The following is a 22,964-nucleotide window of genomic DNA, read 5'->3' as shown; positions in this document are numbered from 1 at the left end:
GGCCACACCCCTCACTGGTCTGAGCAGCTGCTACCACTCTCAGTGATCACCACCTGCAGGTGGCTCATTTCACTGATCACCTCCCTGGACTATATCAACCCGGTTTCTGCAGTTATTAGTTGTCACTGCCATTCATACCAGTCTGTCTGCTCCTGCTCCCAGTCAGTGCTACTAGTCAGTGCTACTAGTCAGTGCTACCCGGTCACTCCAGTACTCAGTCTGCTGCGGCTCACTGTGGAGGACCTCGGGATTCCCCCAGTGGAGCCACGTCCCCGCTGCGTTCAGCCTGTCTGTCTGTCTGTCTGTCTGTCTGTCTGCCTGCCTGCCTGTCTGTCTGCCTGCTGCCGTGTCTCCGGCTCCCTCCCAGACTTTGCCCGGACCAGAGCTGGTGGGTGTTCACACCAGCTGGCTTCGCCCCGGTGAGACATTGTGTTGTTCAAGTGTTCCCTTTATTTTTTGGAGCATTGTATATTTTAATACAGACACACAGTGATCCAGACGGTGGTATTTTTGATCATTTATTCCAAGAAAAGTTGTCGTTTATTTACAGCAAAAAAACCCTGATCATCAAACATCTAATGGCTCCTGTCAGCTTCGATAAGAAAAACATTTTTACACAACATCTGAAAGACACGTCTGTACACACTGGAAATATGCACTAAAAGAAGGAGTTGGAGATGTTGCTGAACGGTCGGCTGTGTTCAGTGTTTTGTGAGGCAGTGAACCGTCTTGCATAGTGTCAAGTGTTTTCAAGTGGAATCTATGGAGTCTGCAGAGTTAAAGAGAGACGGCGACAGCAGAGCGAGCGAGGTCCTCCGGTAGCTCCTCTTCTACCAAACACGTCTTGTGGGTTTAATGCTGAAAGAAACTCGTCTGCAAGGTTCAACATCCTAAAAACTGGTTTTATATGTTAGCAAAGAAACAAAAACTAAAACGCTGTCATATTTGAACAGTAACAGCTGAAAGCACACATCCGCTCTGCTCGCTTCCACTTGTGCCTCTTCAACACTTGTTCCGTTTAGTGTCGACTTAGTTCAACCGAATCTCGACTTCGACCTGCAGTCGCCTACAAACGCTTTAATCGCTGCTGTAAAAGCGTGAAAAATAAGAGTTCGATCGGTACGAACAGCCGCCAGGAGAGAAGACGCCGCACATGTCGCTATAAAAGGAGAAGAAGCTCGGTGTTAGTCGAAGCTACGCAAAAACAGCACGACAGAATCGGTGGGAGGTTTTTCAAAATAAAAGAGGTTGAGGCTGAGGTAAAAAAGTCTATCGCACTCGTTATGAACAGCTGAGAAGATGCTGCTGCTAAAGAGACTGTAGAAGGTAGAGATGATGCTGAGGTAGGACCACCAACCTACGACTGCTGCCGAGTCACTGATCTGAAGAGGAACGCTCGGCAGGAGGAGCTCCTCTGTGATTTCTGTCTCCATGGAAACCCTCACTATGTTCTGTGCACACCGCTAGTGAACAGACAGGAAGTGCTGGGATGGTTCTGGAAGGAAGCTGCAGCCACAGACGGCCCGATACTGCTCCGGTGTTCCTGGAAACGAGCCCGTGACACACGATTCGTTTCCCACCAATCAGAAGCCTGGAAACTCTGGCGGAGGCGGCGTGCACGCCTCAGGACGTTGGAGAGACATCTGAATGTGTCGCACCATTAAAAACATTCAGGACACGCTCACGAGTCCACGCGTGTTCACAACACACACGCTCCGTACAGGCGGTCGGTCCAACAGGAACTCTTTGGATCAAACAGGAAGTGGCGCCCGGTGACAGACGGAGGACTTCCTGCTGGACAGATTTGGTTCTGAGAGTAAAACCTTCTCTTCACGTGTGTCAGCATATGATTGTCTTTCAGAGAGAGAGAGTGTGTGTGTGTGTGTGTGTGTGTGTGTGTGTGTGTGTGTGTGTGTGTTCCCTGTCACCCACATCATCATCATCATCATCATCATCGTCTGGTTTTAGGATCCAATCGCACTTGGTGTGAGCTGTCTTTAAGGCACGAGCTTGTGTGTGTCGTTGTGTTGCCATGGTGACCCGTGTGTGTCACAGTCGGTACGGTACAGACACGGAGGAAGAGCAGGTCGATGCCGAGGCTGCAGGAGAGGAAACATCTGCACACTCACGCACTGAAACCGGACCGGACCGGACCGACCTGCACGCTGCTCCTGTCCATCATCGTCGTCGTCGTCTTCCTCTAATCATGATTGTGGATTCTTCACAGTTCAGTTTGTCAGAGTCCTTTTTTTTTTTTCCCTCCACTGGACTCCAACGTTCACGTCGTAAACCAAGCTGCAGAGACAGAAGGTCAAAGGTCAAAGACAACAAGAACAACGCTGGTTCATCATGTCCTCCCTGATCAGACGTGGAGGAGCAGCTGAGTCCATCAGAGGACACGTGTCACTTCCTGCCCGCTGCTCTTTATTATTTATACCTTTTATGCTTTTTTTTCTTTCATGTGCAATACAGTTGATTGATTGACATTATTAAAGAGTGAAGTGTCATTAAGTCCCTCCAGGATTTCACACCATTATTTCGTGGTTGTTTTGATTAAAAAAATATATATATTGCGGCAGATTTTGTTTTGAATTGCTTTGTAATTTGTGGAGTTTTAAGTGAGTTTTTTTTCTGTAAAATTGTTGGAATTAGAAAAAAGCACTGTGATAAAGTAATAAATCTAATCACTTCCTGTGATAATAATCCTGCTGCACATCACACATTGTAGTTCTCATCTTTTTATTTATTGAACTTGGAGAACCGTGGAGATAAAAGGTCCTAAAAGTTCCTAAAAGGTCCTAAAAGCTGCGTATGTTTCCAGAACAGAGCGTCTGTGACTGGAATATAGAAACAAGGACGACATCAGCTGTCAAAATAAGAGCTTTAGATGCTGTTTAATTCATGTTCATTCAACACATAGACCTGCTGGATGAAACCAACAAAGAGGAGCAGGACCTGCCTGAACAGAACCACCAGCTGTGTCTCTGCTACCTGCAGCCCAGTACCGACAGTACTTCCTGCTGGAGCATTGGTCCGGTCCGGTCCTGCGCTCTAATAATAGGCCCGGCTGACATGCGACAGCTCCCACAGTTCCTCCGGTCACAGGTTGCATAACATGGCAGCAGCACACGGCTTAACACGCATGTTGGAGACCGAGTGCTGATGTCACTGAGCCGGCCGTGTGACGGTGAACATAGACGGTGTCGAGAACAGACGCAGCTTTAAATCTGCAGCTTTCAGCAGTTTCCATGGTTTTCATCTGCCGCTCATTAACGACCCACGAATGCTTTAAATGAACGGCAGAGAATAATTTCTGTCGACGTGCAGCATGATGTCATTAAACTTTAATTACAGCAGCAGATGGTGGTTTAATAACAGCACAAAGGTTTGACAAATCATTATTATTATATGTATTATTACATCTGATCCTCGCCATCAGTGACCTGACTGCACCACAGGCCTGTCAATCAAACAGACACGCCCCCAAAAACAGGTCTTCTTGAATCTTCTTTTCTAATGAATGAGGGATTATTTTCAGATGGACCTCCAGAAAACAAACCCCAGGTTGTTAAAGGTCATTAAAAGTTGATCATTATCTGATGTTTTTCTGTCCGTGCTGCTGCAGGATCACATCTCAACTTCCACTATGTACTGAACAGTTTTCATGAACACCAGTTAAATGGAATGTTTCTTTTGGTGCCTCAAACCACAGAGAGCTTGTAAAAACCAACACTCCCTCTCTGACTGGTAATCACAGACACCCCCCCCCCCCCCCCCCCCCCCCACAGATACCGGTCTCTGCTGGTTTTTAACGAGGGGGTCCACTTCTGGGTTACGCAACAAAGAACGGCAACATTCAGACCTCAGAACACAAACTGTGACTGTTCAGACTGTCTGGATGTAAAGACAAGGACAGGACACACATGGCAGCACGGTACCACCACCACCACCACCACCACCACCACCATCATCACTGATCAACTCACTGTTCTACTTTTTTAACTGTAGTCTCTCCTGTTAACAAAACACAGACTGTTTATAAAAGCGTTCGTAGTTTCCGGTTCTGTAAAATGGTTCTGATCCAGAAGTGTCTTCAGCTGCAATACCAGCGAGTGCCACTAGAGGTCAGCTCCAAAAAGCCTCCGGCTCCATAGACTCCCATTCAACTTCTCTCATCAAATCCAAAGTGAATAAAATGTGTCCATCAGTTATCTCGGTGTTGTTAGCTAAAGTCACTCCTTCTTATTAGTTTTCTGGAGGTCCATCTGAAAATAATCCCTCATTCATTAGAAAAGAAGATTCAAGAAGACCTGTTTTTGGGGGCGTGTCTGTTTGATTGACAGGCCTGTGGTGCAGTCAGGTTACAGCTATCGGTGGGCAGACGGGGACAACAAACAAAGTACAACAGTTCTTTAAATTCCTCTTTATCACTATTTAACTCTGTTTTATATGACAAACATTATTTTCTGATATTTTCTGTGAAAAAGCACTTCATTTGTCCAATGTCTCCAATCTGACCAATCAGACGGCTTCGTTCATATCTCCAGAGACGGCAGATAAAGATGTGAATGAGGTCATGTCTCCACCTTAGGTACTTATGCCCTCTTTTAACCTCTTTTGTTCCTGTTTCGTCCCAACCACACTGAATCGTGCAACAGCTGCTGACTCCTCCCCTTTTCATCTATTATTTACAGATCAGAATGAACCCATTCGTCAACACACATCCCACCGATAACGCCGAGAGTCCCCCGAACCAGAACCGGGTTGGGCGCCTGCAGCGAGCCGTGACCGCGAGGAGCCTCCAACACATTAGATCCAACACGGCCGCCGTGAACGGACAGCAGAGTGAAAGAGATGTGGACCCGTGTTGTTCTGCAGAACCGAGGGGTGACGGGGTTCGCTGGATCCATTACAAACAATCACAAACTGGAGATTATTGAAAAGATTAAAGATGGCGTCATATTTCTGAACCGTGTTGAGCGGTGAACAAACAGATCAGGGAGGTGTTTCTCCGGATCGTCTGCGTAGGAACTGGTTCTTGCGGTTCTGGTGCAGAAGCCCGAGGGCCCGGAGGAACTGTTTACAAGCCTCTCAGTCACTCGCTGCTTGCTTTAACAGCCGGATTACATAAGACGATGTGCTCATCACACCCGCTCATAAAGGTGGTCTCTGCTCCGCGGACCCCCCGCTGACCGAGCCTCTCAGAACATAGCGTTCCCTGCAGACCCAACCGCTTCATTTCCTGCAGAGCAGAACCATCTGAGACGCCACCGGCTTCAACAGGAGCCCCATGCAGGCAGGAACCTCCAACCTGCTCCGGGGCAGCAGCGGGATCATTACGGTGCGTGGAGGCATTCCTGCGAGGACAACGCCCTGAAAGCACCTCCCTCGGCTTGCAGGAAGATTGTTCACACTGTCAGTAAATAAATAAATACATTTAAAAAAAGGATTCCCACAGTGAGGAGGACACGTGGGAGGGCCGAGGCTTACAGCACCGTGGCCTGGTTTAGACAGAGGCGGCACACGGCTGGCACGCACAGAGGACAAAATGTTCCCGACCAAAGCCTCCATAAGCCCTGTACCAGGAGGGGGGAGGTGGAGGGGGGGGGGCATCAAACACAACAAATACCATCACCATGAAACTATGATGGTGATAAATAAAACATTTCAGAGGGACTTCTCTTCCTCTTTCGTGTAACTGAATTTAATGTCACAATAATGCTATTTTTTGTGAAATAGAAGAGTATTACTCACCATAAAACAATTAAATCACAACCCCACTCAGGTTACTACCAACTATCCATGGGTCATTTTAAAATTATTGAAAAGAGATTAAATCATAAAAACACATAATTTACGCAACTATCATCTTAGTTTCCCTTTTTTTTTAAGGCGCCTGGTAATAACGCATCACTTCCACCAGCAGGTGGCAGTAATGCACCTAAAAGATGTTTGCCAACTGCCGTTGAGCGAAAATAGAATAATAAGTAACGATGGAATAGTTCTCGTGAGAAGTCGACCCACAGGTCATCTCACTTTATCACCAAAACTAACTGCTTATTTCCAATCATGAGGCTCCGCCCCCTCTTCTCTCCATCAAAACAAATTGCTGCTCCACCACAACAACAGGAAGTGCCGGGGTTTGTGGGAAATGTGGTCTTCTGATGGAACGAGGAACATGTTAAATGAGTTTTCTCCACTTCCAGCTGGAAGAGACTAAACTTAGTTTCAGTGTTGAATGAACATGAATTAAACAGCATCTAAAGCTCTTATTTTGACGGCTGATGTCGTCCTTGTTTCTATATTCTAGTCACAGACGGTCTGTTCTGGAAACATACGCAGCTTTTAGGAGCTTTTTGTAACTTATGGGTCAATAATTAAGTAAAAAAAAGATTAGACGTAAGATATTTGTGATGTGCAGCACTCGACTTGCAATTCTTGTCAAATTCCCGCAATGTTACAAAAAAAACTCTGCAAATTACATCAAAATTTTGTAGAAAATCTGCCTTAAAATCAAAAGATTTTGATCAAAACAATCACAAAAACACTCCGTGAAATCCTGGAGGGACTGGATGTTTATTTTACAAAAGGAAACGATCAAAGGAGGTGAAAGCAGAAACAAGCTGAGGCCTCCGACCCGGTTCTGTGTGTTGGACCTCGGTGCTGGTCTGAGTCCGGTCACCGACGTCAGCAGTTAACCAGCTCCTGATATAAATAACCCCACCCCCCCACCCCCCGTGTGTTTACAGCCTCTAATCCTTCCCTCCGACAGATGACAGGTTTTCCCATTGAACCAGCGTCGGCCTCTAGGCCTGTTGCGTAACCTGCCATCCCATCATGAACGAGGCCAATCGGAGGCAGCGGCCGAAACACGCAGCTGCATCTTCAGAGCGCCGCCCTCCCACCGCACTGACAGCTGGAAGGTGCTGCGTCACAGGGCGAGGTCTCCACGGGCCGGGACAATGAAGGGTTAACGGGGAGCCGGCGGTCCAACGAAAGTCAGCCGAGTTGAAGTTGAAACAAACGGCCGGTCGGGTCAGCGAGCATCAACTCAGGACGTTGATGGCTACGAGCAGTTTCTGCTCCAGATAGCAAACTGAGACGATTAGCATCTTGGAGAGCTGCAGAGAAAGTTGCTTCCTGCTGGGAGGGGCTGTTTGTTTTGGGGGAGGGGTGTCCCTCCTCAGACAGAGCAGGTGGAGTTAGGATTTCCTTTCCCTAAATCTGTGCTGTGGTTTAAATGGTAAATGGTCTGTACTTGTACAGCGCTTTATCACCTTTCAGTCTCAAAGTACTTTCACATGTTTTCCCATTCACCCACTAATGAGACAGATCACCATGCAGGGTGCTGCCATCAGGAGAACATTCACACACCGATGGTTCACCATCAGGAGAACATTCACACACCGATGGTTCACCATCAGGAGAACATTCACACACCGATGGTTCACCATCAGGAGAACATTCACACACCGATGGTTCACCATCAGGAGCAACTTAGGGTTCAGTGTCTTGCTCAGGGACACTTAGACATGTGGACAGGAGGAGCTGGGGATCGAACCACCAACCTTCTGATTAGTTCAACCCACTCTACCGACTGAGCTACAGCCCCCCTAAGAGATGTGTTTAGTTTAGAGATGTGAATCAGATCTGTAAATGTACATGACTGACAGGTGACAGGAGGAGGAGTCAGCAGTGCTCCTGTATCCATGTACAAAACACACAACTTACATTTTACAAAAGCTTTATTCTGCAGTTTATCTATTTGCACATTAGGTGACCAGAATTACGACCCAGATCGATTAGTCAGCATTTTTTGCTTTACAGTGGTGGTGCGGTTCACTTCTCGTCTGGTGAACGGACCCCAGGTCACTGTGATTAGATGCTCTGTTCACCCTCCATAGAGAGTCCTTTGCTGTTGCTCACATCCTACTGGGCGTCGACCTCGGGTTTATTTGAACCAATTAGCATGATTGGTTAACCGAAGTTAACCAATGTCCACCGAATACTTTTTTCGCCGAGTACAGAATATTTATATTTATTTAATAAACTCCAGCTGCTTAACGAGGTGCTGACCATTCAGCGTTTTACACTCAACACTGTCACCAACTGTCCAATCACAGTGAAGGAGGGGCGGAACAAACACACTTAACCACTGATACTGCTCTCTGATTGGTCCACCCTTCAGACGCTAACAGGAGCTTCATCACCAGACTGAAGCTGTGAGCAGCTGAGCTAGTCATCATATTTAATCCCACTATCGCTGTCGTAGAGATCACATGACCACCAGATCACATGACCACCAGATCACATGACCACCAGATCACATGACCACCAAATCACATGACCACCAGATCACATGGCCTCCAAATCACATGACCACCAAATCACATGACCACCAGATCACATGGCCTCCAAATCACATGACCACCAAATCACATGACCACCAGATCACATGGCCTCCAAATCACATGACCGCCAAATCACATGACCACCAAATCACGACCTTCACATCACATGACCTTCACATCACATGACCACAAGATCACATGACCTTCACGTCACATGACCTCCAAATCACAACCTTCACATCACATGACCTTCACATCACATGACCTTCACATCACATGACCTCCAAATCACATGACCTTCAGATCACATGACCTTCCACCGGGATGCTCAAAAAAACAACACAAAACCTAAAGCACCATCATCACATCCCACCACCTCTAAACATAACCTCCTGAATATGAAAATAATCATCAGAACTGACCCATTCTGATCATCACCGTCGTTTCTCTGTACAACAAATAGTTTTCAGCTTCTCGGTGAACTCCCAGCTGACCTCTGCGCTGCCTCCAACATGGAGCAGACATTACATCCCACGTTGTATGAAATAAATCAGAATAATCATCATAATAATAACATATTAGTGGTCCTCCACTACAGCCGAGTTATTACCACGTACCACATGTCCCTGTTTGGGCCCTGAGCATTTATTTTTTCAAACTGCTGAGTCATATAGTGTCTCACAAACATGGTTCAGATATTTCCAGATTCTAGACAATCTTTTCTACACAACTATAAAAAGACATCTCTACTGACTATATTTAATGGTGACATACATGTAAAAACTCAACAATCTCATGAGACGAAATTACTCCTTTCCTAGATATAATGGCAGATATGCCGTAAGTGTTATTCAAATAAATGATGAAAGACTTGGATAGCCTCTACTGTCCTGAACAAAACAAGATATAACATGACACAACTACCACATGACACAACCACCACATGACACAACCACCAGTGGAAACGACACAACCACCAGTGGAAACGACACAACCACCAGTGGAAACGACACAACCACCAGAGGAAACGACACAACCACCAGTGGAAACGACACAACCACCAGTGGAAACGACACAACCACCAGTGGAAACGACACAACCACCACAACCACCAGTGGAAACGACACAACCACCAGTGGAAACGACACAACCACCACAACCACCAGTGGAAACGACACAACCACCAGAGGAAACGACACAACCACCAGTGGAAACGACACAACCACCAGAGGAAACGACACAACCACCAGAGGAAACGACACAACCACCAGAGGAAACGACACAACCACCAGAGGAAACGACACAACCACCAGAGGAAACGACACAACCACCAGAGGAAACGACACAACCACCAGTGGAAACGACACAACCACCAGTGGAAACGACACAACCACCAGTGGAAACGACACAACCACCAGTGGAAACGACACAACCACCAGAGGAAACGACACAACCACCAGTGGAAACGACACAACCACCAGTGGAAACGACACAACCACCAGAGGAAACGACACAACCACCACAACCACCAGAGGAAACGACACAACCACCAGAGGAAACGACACAACCACCAGAGGAAACGACACAACCACCAGTGGAAACGACACAACCACCAGTGGAAACGACACAACCACCAGAGGAAACGACACAACCACCAGAGGAAACGACACAACCACCAGAGGAAACGACACAACCACCAGAGGAAACGACACAACCACCAGTGGAAACGACACAACTACCAGTGGAAACGACACAACTACCAGTGGAAACGACACAACTACCAGTGGAAACGACACAACCACCAGTGGAAACGACACAACCACCAGTGGAAACGACACAACTACCAGTGGAAACGACACAACCACCAGAGGAAACGACACAACTACCAGAGGAAACGACACAACTACCAGTGGAAACGACACAACCACCAGTGGAAACGACACAACCACCAGTGGAAACGACACAACTACCAGTGGAAACGACACAACCACCAGTGGAAACGACACAACCACCAGTGGAAACGACACAACCACCAGTGGAAACGACACAACCACCAGTGGAAACGACACAACCACCAGAGGAAACGACACAACTACCAGTGGAAACGACACAACTACCAGTGGAAACGACACAACTACCAGTGGAAACGACACAACTACCAGCTGTCTCCACCCTCCTTCATGACCCTAAATGAGTGTTTGCAATAACAATTTACACAACCCTGATCGCTTCTTGTTTATTATCCTAATAAAAATTCATCAAAATTATGCAAAAGTATAAAGTTAGAGCAACAGGAGACCTTTGATGTGTGAAGTTAACGGAATAAAATCACAGTTAAGAAATGAAGAGCTGGAGAATGATTGACAGCTGATGGATGTAAACAGTCATTCAATAAAGTTTTTTTTTTACAGCTTATTGGTTAAAATCAGATTTCCCTGTCTTGGGCTGGTTGTTGATATATTTTTTTGTCTAATAAATATAATTTGGGAACTAAACTTTTTTGAAGGTGCACGAAAAATACTAAAATCTCCTGGTGAGCTTCAGTTCCTTGCTACGACTCCACCTGAGGAGGAACTCCTCCGCCGTCGGTGTTCCTGCAGCTTGGTGTCGATGTGATCTGCTGTTCGTCCTGCGGTGACGGAGACCGTGAACAGACTTCATCATCAGGTCTGAACCCGTCCCGAGTCCTGAGTCGGCGCTGGCCAGCTCGCACGTTCACCCCGTTAATGCCGTTTCCTCCAGGATGACGCGGGAAGCTCTGGCAGCAGCTCAGGGACTATTTAGAGGCCCGGGGCCAACATGTGGCCCGGGCCCCGTCGGAGGCCGTCGGATTGAAGGAGCAGTTTCCTTCATGTGAAGTTATTTATTCCAACGATTATTCCCTTCAGTGTTAAAAACACTGGTGTTCTGCTGACAGCACTGAGGACATCTCCAGGAGGAGGAAACAAAAGCTCAGTCAAATATTAAAAGCTGGATAGGTGTAACACCTTTCAGGGTTTACATCCTCTCACCTCCTGCTTCAGCTCGACCACCGTTACCTGCAGTCGGGACACATTTCTCTCCTCCAATGTTCAGTTTGGTCTGTTTATAAAGTGGTTTTATAGAATGTGGATGAACAAGTTGTGACTAAAAGTACAGAAAAAGAATTGAAATCAACCTTTAAGAAAGAAACATGTCAGAAAACATCAGGGAGGAGATCTTTTACTCGCTGACCGCATCTTAAAGACAGAAATGAACCAAACGACCGCTAACAGCCATCACTGAGACACCAGGACACCACTGGACTGAAACACGTCTGCAGCTGCAGCAGGACCAACAGAACCAGCAGAACCAGCAGGACCAGCAGGACCAACAGAACCAGCAGGACCAGCAGGACCAGCAGGACCAACAGAACCAGCAGGACCAGCAGGACGCTCACATATGAACTTCTGATTGATGGCATGTTCCTGTCAGACTGACGGCTGCAGAGCAACGACACTCAAACAAACAGTGCTCTCTAAAACTGAAGTGTAGTTCAGATGCTTTAAAAGTAGTTATTAAAAACATTTTGAACACTGGAGCTTCAACTTGAAACATAACTTAAGACACAAACAGCAACAGATGTGGAACTTAACTAGAATTATTGTTCCCAAAGCGTCACAGCTGCAATAAAAACAGTGAATAACACTGCTTTTATTGCAGCTCTGACACTTTATCAACTTATATCATTCATCTATTTTAACTTTCTTCTCTACGGTTTTAATTTCAGGGAGTGATTTTGTTATGTTGTTGTCTTGCAAAGCAGAACACTGACAATTGAGGTTCTTTTTTATCTATGAAGTCTAAGGCCTTTGAAAAAATGTTGATTTCTTCAGGACTTACTTCTACTAATAATTATTATTATTATTATTATAAAAACAACATACAAGAAAAAAAGACTTCTATCATCGTACTGAATTTGTTTCGGCAGATGTCTGATTTCAGGTATCAGAACCAGATCACAACTGAAAAGAAGTAGATTGTAGAATCATGATAAAAAAAAAAAAAAAGGCCTCTTTCTTCATGTCAATCGGTTTTAAAGATCATTTATTAAACACCCTTTTTAAAGTGATAACCTGCCTTCACCAGTAGCTGGTTACGGAGTGAGGGACGTTGCAGGCGCTGACCCAGACAGACGAGGCGGGTGGAGTCAGCTGAAAGGAAGATTAGCGGTTTCTAGCCGCGGGTTACCGGCGGTCAGCGTTCCTGTTGGAGTGTCCCGTTAACTCCCACTAATCACTGCAGTACCTCCACCCGCTGCCCCTCCCCCCGCTGCCCCTCCAGCTCGCTGACAGGACGTCACGGAGGAGTTAGCTGCCGAGTGGCGTAAAAACTCCAGCTTCTTCTGTTGCACGAAAGCAGTTCAACGTTTCTATTAATACACCGAAAGAAAAATACAAACACAACACTTTCCTTTTTACTCCCGTTCCTCATGTAAAAGATCTCATCATAAAGGCTTTTATGCACACAAAAAAGTTTATTTAAAATTATTTCCAGTTCAAATCTGTCAATGAGCGCTTCACTTCTGCCAAGACAACCTGGCAGGTGAAAGGCTTCGAGAACAATCGGTTTATCTGAGAAAAGTCTCTTTCTTTTGTTGAGTTTGTGACCAAACTTTGAGAGAAATAAACCTTTTTTTGAACAAAGAAGATCTTTGACTTCAACATGAAAACTAAAGTGTTGTGTTTTTGTTGCGTGCATGAAGAGTGACATTGAGAAGTAATAAAGGAAATGGAGCTCACCTGGGAAAGTAGGCGGTCCCTTCTTTGATTGATTAGGGTGAACTAAAGGAGGGGTGTCAGGGACGTGGGGGCGGGGTCACGCGGCACACGTGACTTGGTCCATCCGCAACTCCAGCTGGAAGGCGTCCGGTCGGTCCTGAGGGTTGACGGCGAGCATGTCCTGCAGGAGCTTCTTCACGCCCTCAGACATGGAGCTGCGGGCCTTCTGGGGGATGTGCAGCACCATCTTGGGGTTCTCCAGCAGCGCCTCCCCGACCGGAACGATCTCCGAGCCCTGCCGGATGTAGGTGCCCAGCAGCTCGCGCTTGGACTCGGCGTCGATGAAGGTGATGCGCTCGATCATGGCCCAGATGATGATGCCCAGGGCGAAGATGTCGGCCTTGGCGGTGTAGTGGCCCTCCCACACCTCGGGGGCCATGTAGAAGTCCGAGCCGCACGCCGACGACAGCCAGAACTTGTTGATGTTCACCATGTTGTCCTGGTTGCTGCCCTTGCTGCCGGCTCCGGCCGCAGGACGCTCCTCAACGTTCTTGGAGCTCAGGGCGGCGCAGACTTTACTCAGGCCGAAGTCAGCCACTTTCAGAACCGGAGCGCCGGACTTCTGGGAGATGAGGATGTTGTCCGGTTTCAGGTCGCGGTGGACGATGTTGTTCTTGTGCAGGAAGGCGACAGCGCTCGTCAGTTGGCGCATGAAGCTCCTGTTGGTCTGAGGGTCCGGCCGGCGCGACAGGATGTACTGGTTGAGGTCGCCGCCTTCACAGAACTCCATGACGAACCACAGGTAGCACGGCTCCTCCGGGTAACCCAGGATGCGCTCGCCTGCAGCGGGCAGATGGAGGAGGACGATTAGTGAGAATACAGCTGAGAACATTTAGTCTCTTTATTCAGCCTGAAAACACAGAGGAGCTCTGTGGAAGAACCATCAAACACTCACTACATCCTTCAATCTAATCTCACTCCTGTGAAGTCACGTACTGAAACCACTTCAGCCCAGCTCAGATAGAGAATATATCCCCGAAGGTTTGAGGAGTAGAAACGTGTTGCAGAGCAGCTTTAGGAGGAAGGAGAAGCATCATGGTGGTTTGACATAAAGCAGATAATATCAGTCTGGTCCAGGTTTCAACCTCAAACCTTTACAGACTGATGTGTTTACTTCAGAAGCAGCAGGAGGTTGTTGCTCCCAGCTGATTGTCCTGAGGACCCCGGGGCCCTCACAGGGAGGACAAGGTCCAGGGAGGTCCTGGAAGTACGCCTCCAGATAAACTGCGTTCTGATTTGATGCTTTAGAAATCTAAATAAACTGAATTGTGATCCATTTATTCAGATGAAGAGCAGATAAACACACTAATTACAAAGGCTTTCACAGTAAAGCTGTTTGCCCTGGTGTCATTGTTAACAGCCTGGTGTGACCACGCCCACTCTCACAAAGTCCACCACCTGATTCCTCCCTCTGATGTCAAACAGGCTTTCAGAGGGTCCACTACCCCCCCCCCCCCACACCCTCCTCCTCCCCCGAGCTGCTGACATGTTAAAAACAGGGTTAAGAAGACGTAAAGATATAAAGCGAAGAGGGTATATAGGTTACAAACCAGTCCTTCACGTCTATACTCAAATCCTACATGCTGAGTCATCACTGGATGGAAGCAGAGGAAGCAGCTCAGGATGAATATTTCATTTCAGGAGCCCAAATGGTGACACTTACATAACCAGCAAGCTACAATAAGAAAAACAAGTAAAGCCTGACTAGATTAAAGCTCCGGATATCAAACCGCGTTGATAGCTCAACACTTTTCAATTGAATCAAGTCATAATTAACAGCTTCCACCTTCATCTATTACTCCTGCTGATCAATAACAAAGGAAGTGAAAAGTGGGTCAAACTGGACTGATCACAACAATCACACAAAAACGTGTTAATCTTTCACTTTCTGCCACAGCGTGACGTCATAATATTTCTTATTACGCAACAATGTTGTGGTTTAATGTGTGAATTTGTCATTTTAAAGCAGCGTGTAAACATGCTGCCAAATAGTACACCGTGTTCTCTGGTGAGGAGACACGGTGTACTCGGAGAGACGCCTATGGACGACGTATGGCGGCGTCTCACACACACACGCACAGAGACACACACACACGCACAGAGACACGCAGAGACATGCAGAGACACGCAGAGACATACAGAGACACGCAGAGACACGCAGAGACATACAGAGACATACAGAGACACGCAGAGACATACAGAGACACGCAGAGACACGCAGAGACATACAGAGACACGCAGAGACACGCAGAGACATACAGAGACATACAGAGACACGCAGAATAAATCATTCGTAGTGAATCCATCTCGGGTTTAATTCGCACGTTACACGTGTTTCGGTCAGAAGGAGTCAAACCGTCCATGTGAGCCAGATTTCGGTTCGTGATGTCGGTAACGACACCGACGATGAGACCGCAACCTGCAGCTGCGGGTTTCCTTCTGTGTGCTTTAATAAACCAGATAAACTCGCACGAACTGCATCATCTGTGTATTTGCATGCGTTCATTGGAGGAAATGAAGCGTTTTAAAGTCTGGTTTGTGAAAACAGGACATGGCTGAGCCTCTAATGCTCCTCAGGGCTGCTAAAGTTCGAGTGAAATCACGACAGCTCCCAAAGGTCCACTAAGGCCGGTTCTGGAGACACCTCCGGGTTAAAGGGCTCTTTAAGACGAACAAAGAGCGAGTACCTTTCAGCGAGGTCTCCACCAGCCGCAGGTACTGGTTGGACTTCTTGTTCCCGTGGCTCATCTTCTGGGCCAGGCCGTTCCTCTGCAGGACGCACTCCTCCAGCTGGACCACGTTCTGGTGCCGGTTCTCCAGGCTCGTCAGAGCCCAGAACTCCGCCAGGGCCAGCTCCACGTTCTCCGGGGCGTCGCACTGGAGCCTCTTCACGGCCACCCGGGCCCCTGTTTTCCGGGCTATCGCCTCGTACACCACCCCGTAGCTGCCGCGGCCCACCTCCCGCAGCAGGCTGTAGCGGGGCGACACCACCAGGGAGGGCTCCAGCTGCTCGTTCCGGAGGAAGTTGATGGAGAAGCAGTCCTCGTCGTCCTCCTCCACCTCCATGGGCTCGTTGCGGTTGTTGTTCTCCACCCTGAGCGAGCGGAGGACTTTGCCGGCCTCCCGCTTCATCTTCCCGGCCACGGTCCGCCTGCAGCCCCGCGCACCGCCGCTTACCTTCCTTCTCTTCCTCCCGTCGCAAATATCCATAACTTCTTTTTTGTCGAAAGTAAGCATGAAGGGAGGCCGTGTTTCTCTTTCATTACTCGACCTATGAACGAGTCAAGTTTGACGCCTGACGTCCGCGGGCCTGTCGTCGGTTCGGTGGAAGTGTTCGGTTCACCGTGAGCCCGCCGCCCGTCCCGCTGTACCGAGCCGGTACCGAGCCGCTACGAGCCGCTCCGAGCCGCTACGAGCCGCTCCGAGCCGGTACCGAGCCGCTACGAACCGGTACCGAGCCGCTACGAACCGGTACCTTCACGTTAATCTCACAAACAAAATGTTCCAGCTCTCCCAGGGAACAGAGGGCGGGGCTTCTTCTGCTGCTCCGCCGCGCGCTGATTGGCCGAGAGAGAAAACAGCTCGCGGAGGTCCCCGGATGTTGGACAATATCGCGAGCACGCTACGTTTGTTTTTATTTTGAAAAGTGACCGGTGTCACGGTGCGGACCGGTTAAAGGTGCTCCTTCTGATCGGACGGGCTGAACTGTGTTCTCCATCCGCGCCGAGCCGGTCCGCGGCAGCGTGGACTTTACACGTGCGTCACAGAGACCGTGGACAGACAGCAGGGTGTTTCAGGACGGAGACTACTGTGGAGGACAGGAAGGTTGCCTTCAGGATCACTGAACACGTGGTTGGGTCGGGCACCAAAGTTACTTGGTGAGGAAAAGATTTCATGTCACTGTCTCGCAGACATCCAATCCCGGTCTCCATGGTGACAGTCTGGTGTTATATACCCTCCGACCACCCCCACCCTAAACACACTGGAGCAGATATCGACTTCCAAATGCTGCTGGCGGCCTTCTGCCGTGCAACCACCCAGAGCAGGCTGACACTGCATCTCAGTGTGGTACCATGGTACGGACGAAGAAAGTCCTGCAGAGAGCAGGTAACCAGCAGGAGGTCCTCGCTGCTCGCTGGCCTCCCTCCACAACATCGCCACTTCCTGCTTCCTCAGCAGCATCATCGAGGACTCCACACATCCCGGCACCACCTGTTTCAACTGTTGCCCTACGACAAACGCAAATTTAATTTTGCATGTGCAAAATCTGTATTCTAATGCATCATTTTATGCTGACACTCATATTTTGGTAGTAGCCTATATTTATGTATTTACTTTAAAAACTGGCCTGTGTTTAATATTCCTGTTTTCAATCCACCAAAGAGGAGCTTCACTCCTGATTTAATTGTATGCAGAGCTTATAATGACAGGACAGACTGGTGAGTGCCACAACAAAACGTGAAATAGACACGCCGGTCCGCCACAACAAAACGTGAAATAGACACGCCGGTCCACTACAGCAAAACGTGAAATAGACACGTCGGTCCACCACAGCAAAACGTGAAATAGACACGTCGGTCCACCACAGCAAAACGTGAAATAGACACGTCGGTCCACCACAGCAAAACGTGAAATAGACACGTCGGTCCACCACAACAAAACGTGAAATAGACACGCCGGTCCGCCACAACAAAACGTGAAATAGACACGCCGGTCCACCACAGCAAAACGTGAAATAGACACGTCGGTCCACCACAGCAAAACGTGAAATAGACACGTCGGTCCACCACAACAAAACGTGAAATAGACACGCCGGTCCACCACAGCAAAACGTGAAATAGACACGTCGGTCCACCACAGCAAAATGTGAAATAGACACGCCGGTCCACTACAGCAAAACGTGAAATAGACACGTCGGTCCACTACAGCAAATGTGAAATGGACACGTCGGTCCACCACAGCAAAACGTGAAATAGACACGTCGGTCCACCACAGCAAAATGTGAAATAGACACGTCGATCCATCACAGCAAAACGTGAAATAGACACGTCGGTCCATCACAGCAAAACGTGAAATAGACACGTCAGTCCACCACAGCAAAACGTGAAATAGACACGTCGGTCCATCACAGCAAAACGTGAAATAGACACGTCGGTCCACCACAGCAAAACGTGAAATAGACACGTCGGTCCACCACAGCAAAACGTGAAATAGACACGTCGGTCCATCACAGCAAAACGTGAAATAGACACGTCGGTCCACCACAGCAAAACGTGAAATAGACACGTCGGTCCATCACAGCAAAATGTGAAATAGACACGCCGTCCACCACAGCAAAACGTGAAATAGACACGTCGGTCCACCACAGCAAAACGTGAAATAGACACGTCGGTCCACCACAGCAAAACGTGAAATAGACACGTCGGTCCATCACAGCAAAATGTGAAATAGACACGCCGTCCACCACAGCAAAACGTGAAATAGACACGTCGGTCCACCACAGCAAAACGTGAAATAGACACGTCGGTCCACCACAGTAAAACGTGAAATAAACACGTCGGTCCATCACTGCAAAACGTGAAATAGACACGCCGGTCCACCACAGCAAAACGTGAAATAGACACGTCGGTCCACCACAGCAAAACGTGAAATAGACACGCCGGTCCACCACAGCAAAACGTGAAATAGACACGTCGGTCCACCACAGCAAAACGTGAAATAGACACGTCGGTCCATCACAGCAAAACGTGAAATAGACACGTCAGTCCACTACAGCAAACTGTGAAATAGACACGCCGGTCCACCACAGCAAAACGTGAAATAGACACGCCGGTCCATCACAGCAAAACGTGAAATAGACACGTCGGTCCACCACAGCAAAACGTGAAATAGACACGTCGGTCCACTACCGCAAAAAGTGAAATAGACACGCCAGTCCACCACAGCAAAACGTGAAATAGACACGCCGGTCCACCACAGCAAAATGTGAAATAGACACGCCGGTCCACCACAGCAAAACGTGAAATAGACACGTCGGTCCACCACAGCAAAATGTGAAATTTGACACGTCGGTCCACCACAGCAAAACATGAAATAGACACGCCGGTCCAACACTGCAAATGGTGAAATAGACACGCGGGTCCACCACAGCAAAACGTGAAATAGACATGTCGGTCCACCACAACAAATCGTGAAATAGACACGCCGTTCCACCAAAGAAAAACGTGAAATAGACACAGCGGTCCACCACAGCAAAACGTGAAATAGACACGTCAGTCCACCACAGCAAAACGTGAAATAGACACGCCGGTCCACCACAGCAAAACGTGAAATAGACACGCCGGTCCACCACAGCAAAACGTGAAATAGACACGTCGGTCCACTACCGCAAAACGTGAAATAGATACGTCGGTCCACTACTGCAAAACGTGAAATAGACACGCCGGTCCACCACAGCAAAGCGTGAAATAGACACGCCGGTCCACCACAGCAAAACGTGAAATAGACACGTCGGTCCACCACAACAAAACGTGAAATAGACACGCCGGTCCACCACAGCAAAATGTGAAATAGACACGTCGGTCCACCACCACAAAACGTGAAATAGACACGCCGGTCCACCACAGCAAAACGTGAAATAGACACGCCGGTCCACCACAGCAAAACGTGAAATAGACACGTCGATCCACTACCGCAAAACGTGAAATAGACACGTCGGTCCACCACAGCAAAACGTGAAATAGACACGTCGGTCCACCACAGCAAAACGTGAAATAGACACGTCGGTCCACCACAGCAAAATGTGAAATAGACACGTCGATCCATCACAGCAAAACGTGAAATAGACACGTCGGTCCATCACAGCAAAACGTGAAATAGACACGTCGGTCCACCACAGCAAAACGTGAAATAGACACGTCGGTCCACTACAGTAAAACGTGAAATAGACACGTCGGTCCACCACAGCACACTGTGAAATAGACACGTCGGTCCATCACAGCAAAGCGTGAAATAGACACGTCGGTCCACCACAGCAAAACGTGAAATAGACACGTCGGTCCACGACAGCAAAACGTGAAATAGACACGTCGGTCCATCACAGCAAAACGTGAAATAGACACGTCGGTCCACCACAGCAAAACGTGAAATAGACACGTCGGTCCATCACAGCAAAGCGTGAAATAGACACGTCGGTCCACCACAGCAAAACGTGAAATAGACACGTCGGTCCACCACAGCAAAACGTGAAATAGACACGTCGGTCCATCACAGCAAAATGTGAAATAGACACGCCGTCCACCACAGCAAAACGTGAAATAGACACGTCGGTCCACCACAGCAAAGCGTGAAATAGACACGTCGGTCCACCACAGCACACTGTGAAATAGACACGTCGGTCCATCACAGCAAAGCGTGAAATAGACACGTCGGTCCACCACAGCAAAACGTGAAATAGACACGTCGGTCCACCACAGCAAAACGTGAAATAGACACGTCGGTCCACCACAGCAAAATGTGAAATAGACACGTCGATCCATCACAGCAAAACGTGAAATAGACACGTCGGTCCATCACAGCAAAACGTGAAATAGACACGTCGGTCCACCACAGCAAAACGTGAAATAGACACGTCGGTCCATCACAGCAAAACGTGAAATAGACACGTCGGTCCACCACAGCAAAACGTGAAATAGACACGTCGGTCCACCACAGCAAAACGTGAAATAGACACGTCGGTCCATCACAGCAAAACGTGAAATAGACACGTCGGTCCACCACAGCAAAACGTGAAATAGACACGTCGGTCCATCACAGCAAAATGTGAAATAGACACGCCGTCCACCACAGCAAAACGTGAAATAGACACGTCGGTCCACCACAGCAAAACGTGAAATAGACACGTCGGTCCACCACAGCAAAACGTGAAATAGACACGTCGGTCCATCACAGCAAAATGTGAAATAGACACGCCGTCCACCACAGCAAAACGTGAAATAGACACGTCGGTCCACCACAGCAAAACGTGAAATAGACACGTCGGTCCACCACAGTAAAACGTGAAATAAACACGTCGGTCCATCACTGCAAAACGTGAAATAGACACGCCGGTCCACCACAGCAAAACGTGAAATAGACACGTCGGTCCACCACAGCAAAACGTGAAATAGACACGCCGGTCCACCACAGCAAAACGTGAAATAGACACGTCGGTCCACCACAGCAAAACGTGAAATAGACACGTCGGTCCATCACAGCAAAACGTGAAATAGACACGTCAGTCCACTACAGCAAACTGTGAAATAGACACGCCGGTCCACCACAGCAAAACGTGAAATAGACACGCCGGTCCATCACAGCAAAACGTGAAATAGACACGTCGGTCCACCACAGCAAAACGTGAAATAGACACGTCGGTCCACTACCGCAAAAAGTGAAATAGACACGCCAGTCCACCACAGCAAAACGTGAAATAGACACGCCGGTCCACCACAGCAAAATGTGAAATAGACACGCCGGTCCACCACAGCAAAACGTGAAATAGACACGTCGGTCCACCACAGCAAAATGTGAAATTTGACACGTCGGTCCACCACAGCAAAACATGAAATAGACACGCCGGTCCAACACTGCAAATGGTGAAATAGACACGCGGGTCCACCACAGCAAAACGTGAAATAGACATGTCGGTCCACCACAACAAATCGTGAAATAGACACGCCGTTCCACCAAAGAAAAACGTGAAATAGACACAGCGGTCCACCACAGCAAAACGTGAAATAGACACGTCAGTCCACCACAGCAAAACGTGAAATAGACACGCCGGTCCACCACAGCAAAACGTGAAATAGACACGCCGGTCCACCACAGCAAAACGTGAAATAGACACGTCGGTCCACTACCGCAAAACGTGAAATAGATACGTCGGTCCACTACTGCAAAACGTGAAATAGACACGCCGGTCCACCACAGCAAAGCGTGAAATAGACACGCCGGTCCACCACAGCAAAACGTGAAATAGACACGTCGGTCCACCACAACAAAACGTGAAATCGACACGCCGGTCCACCACAGCAAAATGTGAAATAGACACGTCGGTCCACCACCACAAAACGTGAAATAGACACGCCGGTCCACCACAGCAAAACGTGAAATAGACACGCCGGTCCACCACAGCAAAACGTGAAATAGACACGTCGATCCACTACCGCAAAACGTGAAATAGACACGTCGGTCCACCACAGCAAAACGTGAAATAGACACGTCGGTCCACCACAGCAAAACGTGAAATAGACACGTCGGTCCACCACAGCAAAATGTGAAATAGACACGTCGATCCATCACAGCAAAACGTGAAATAGACACGTCGGTCCATCACAGCAAAACGTGAAATAGACACGTCGGTCCACCACAGCAAAACGTGAAATAGACACGTCGGTCCACTACAGTAAAACGTGAAATAGACACGTCGGTCCACCACAGCACACTGTGAAATAGACACGTCGGTCCATCACAGCAAAGCGTGAAATAGACACGTCGGTCCACCACAGCAAAACGTGAAATAGACACGTCGGTCCACCACAGCAAAACGTGAAATAGACACGTCGGTCCATCACAGCAAAACGTGAAATAGACACGTCGGTCCACCACAGCAAAACGTGAAATAGACACGTCGGTCCATCACAGCAAAGCGTGAAATAGACACGTCGGTCCACCACAGCAAAACGTGAAATAGACACGTCGGTCCACCACAGCAAAACGTGAAATAGACACGTCGGTCCATCACAGCAAAATGTGAAATAGACACGCCGTCCAC

The 22,964-nt window shown here is 48.3% G+C and overlaps 1 protein-coding gene across 2 annotated transcripts; it reads right to left on the bottom strand.

The window, feature by feature from the left end:
- Nucleotides 1-505: 505 nt before the first annotated feature.
- stk35 (serine/threonine kinase 35) lies at nt 506-16,648 on the bottom strand. 2 transcript variants are annotated; one of them, XM_069139246.1, is made up of 3 exons: nt 15,838-16,647; nt 13,112-13,930; nt 506-2,295 (listed from the first exon to the last, which is right to left on the bottom strand). In XM_069139246.1, the coding sequence occupies exons 1-2, from the start codon at nt 16,385-16,387 to the stop codon at nt 13,188-13,190; spliced, it is 1,293 nt and encodes a 430-aa protein (XP_068995347.1). In that variant the 5' UTR covers nt 16,388-16,647; the 3' UTR covers nt 506-2,295; nt 13,112-13,187. The 2 variants fall into 2 exon arrangements, with proteins under 2 accessions (XP_068995347.1, XP_068995348.1); XM_069139247.1 differs by lacking the exon at nt 506-2,295 and adding an exon at nt 12,352-12,741 and having other exon boundaries at nt 15,838-16,648.
- Between the last annotated feature and the right edge of the window lie 6,316 nt (nt 16,649-22,964).

This window comes from Embiotoca jacksoni, unplaced genomic scaffold, assembly GCF_022577435.1.
Source record: "Embiotoca jacksoni isolate LCO1_2020_lvr unplaced genomic scaffold, fEmbJac1.0.p SCAF_80, whole genome shotgun sequence".
Taxonomy (NCBI): Eukaryota; Metazoa; Chordata; class Actinopteri; family Embiotocidae; genus Embiotoca; species Embiotoca jacksoni.
Note: the sequence above shows the minus strand (reverse complement) of the source record. Positions and strands in the feature narration are given on the sequence as shown.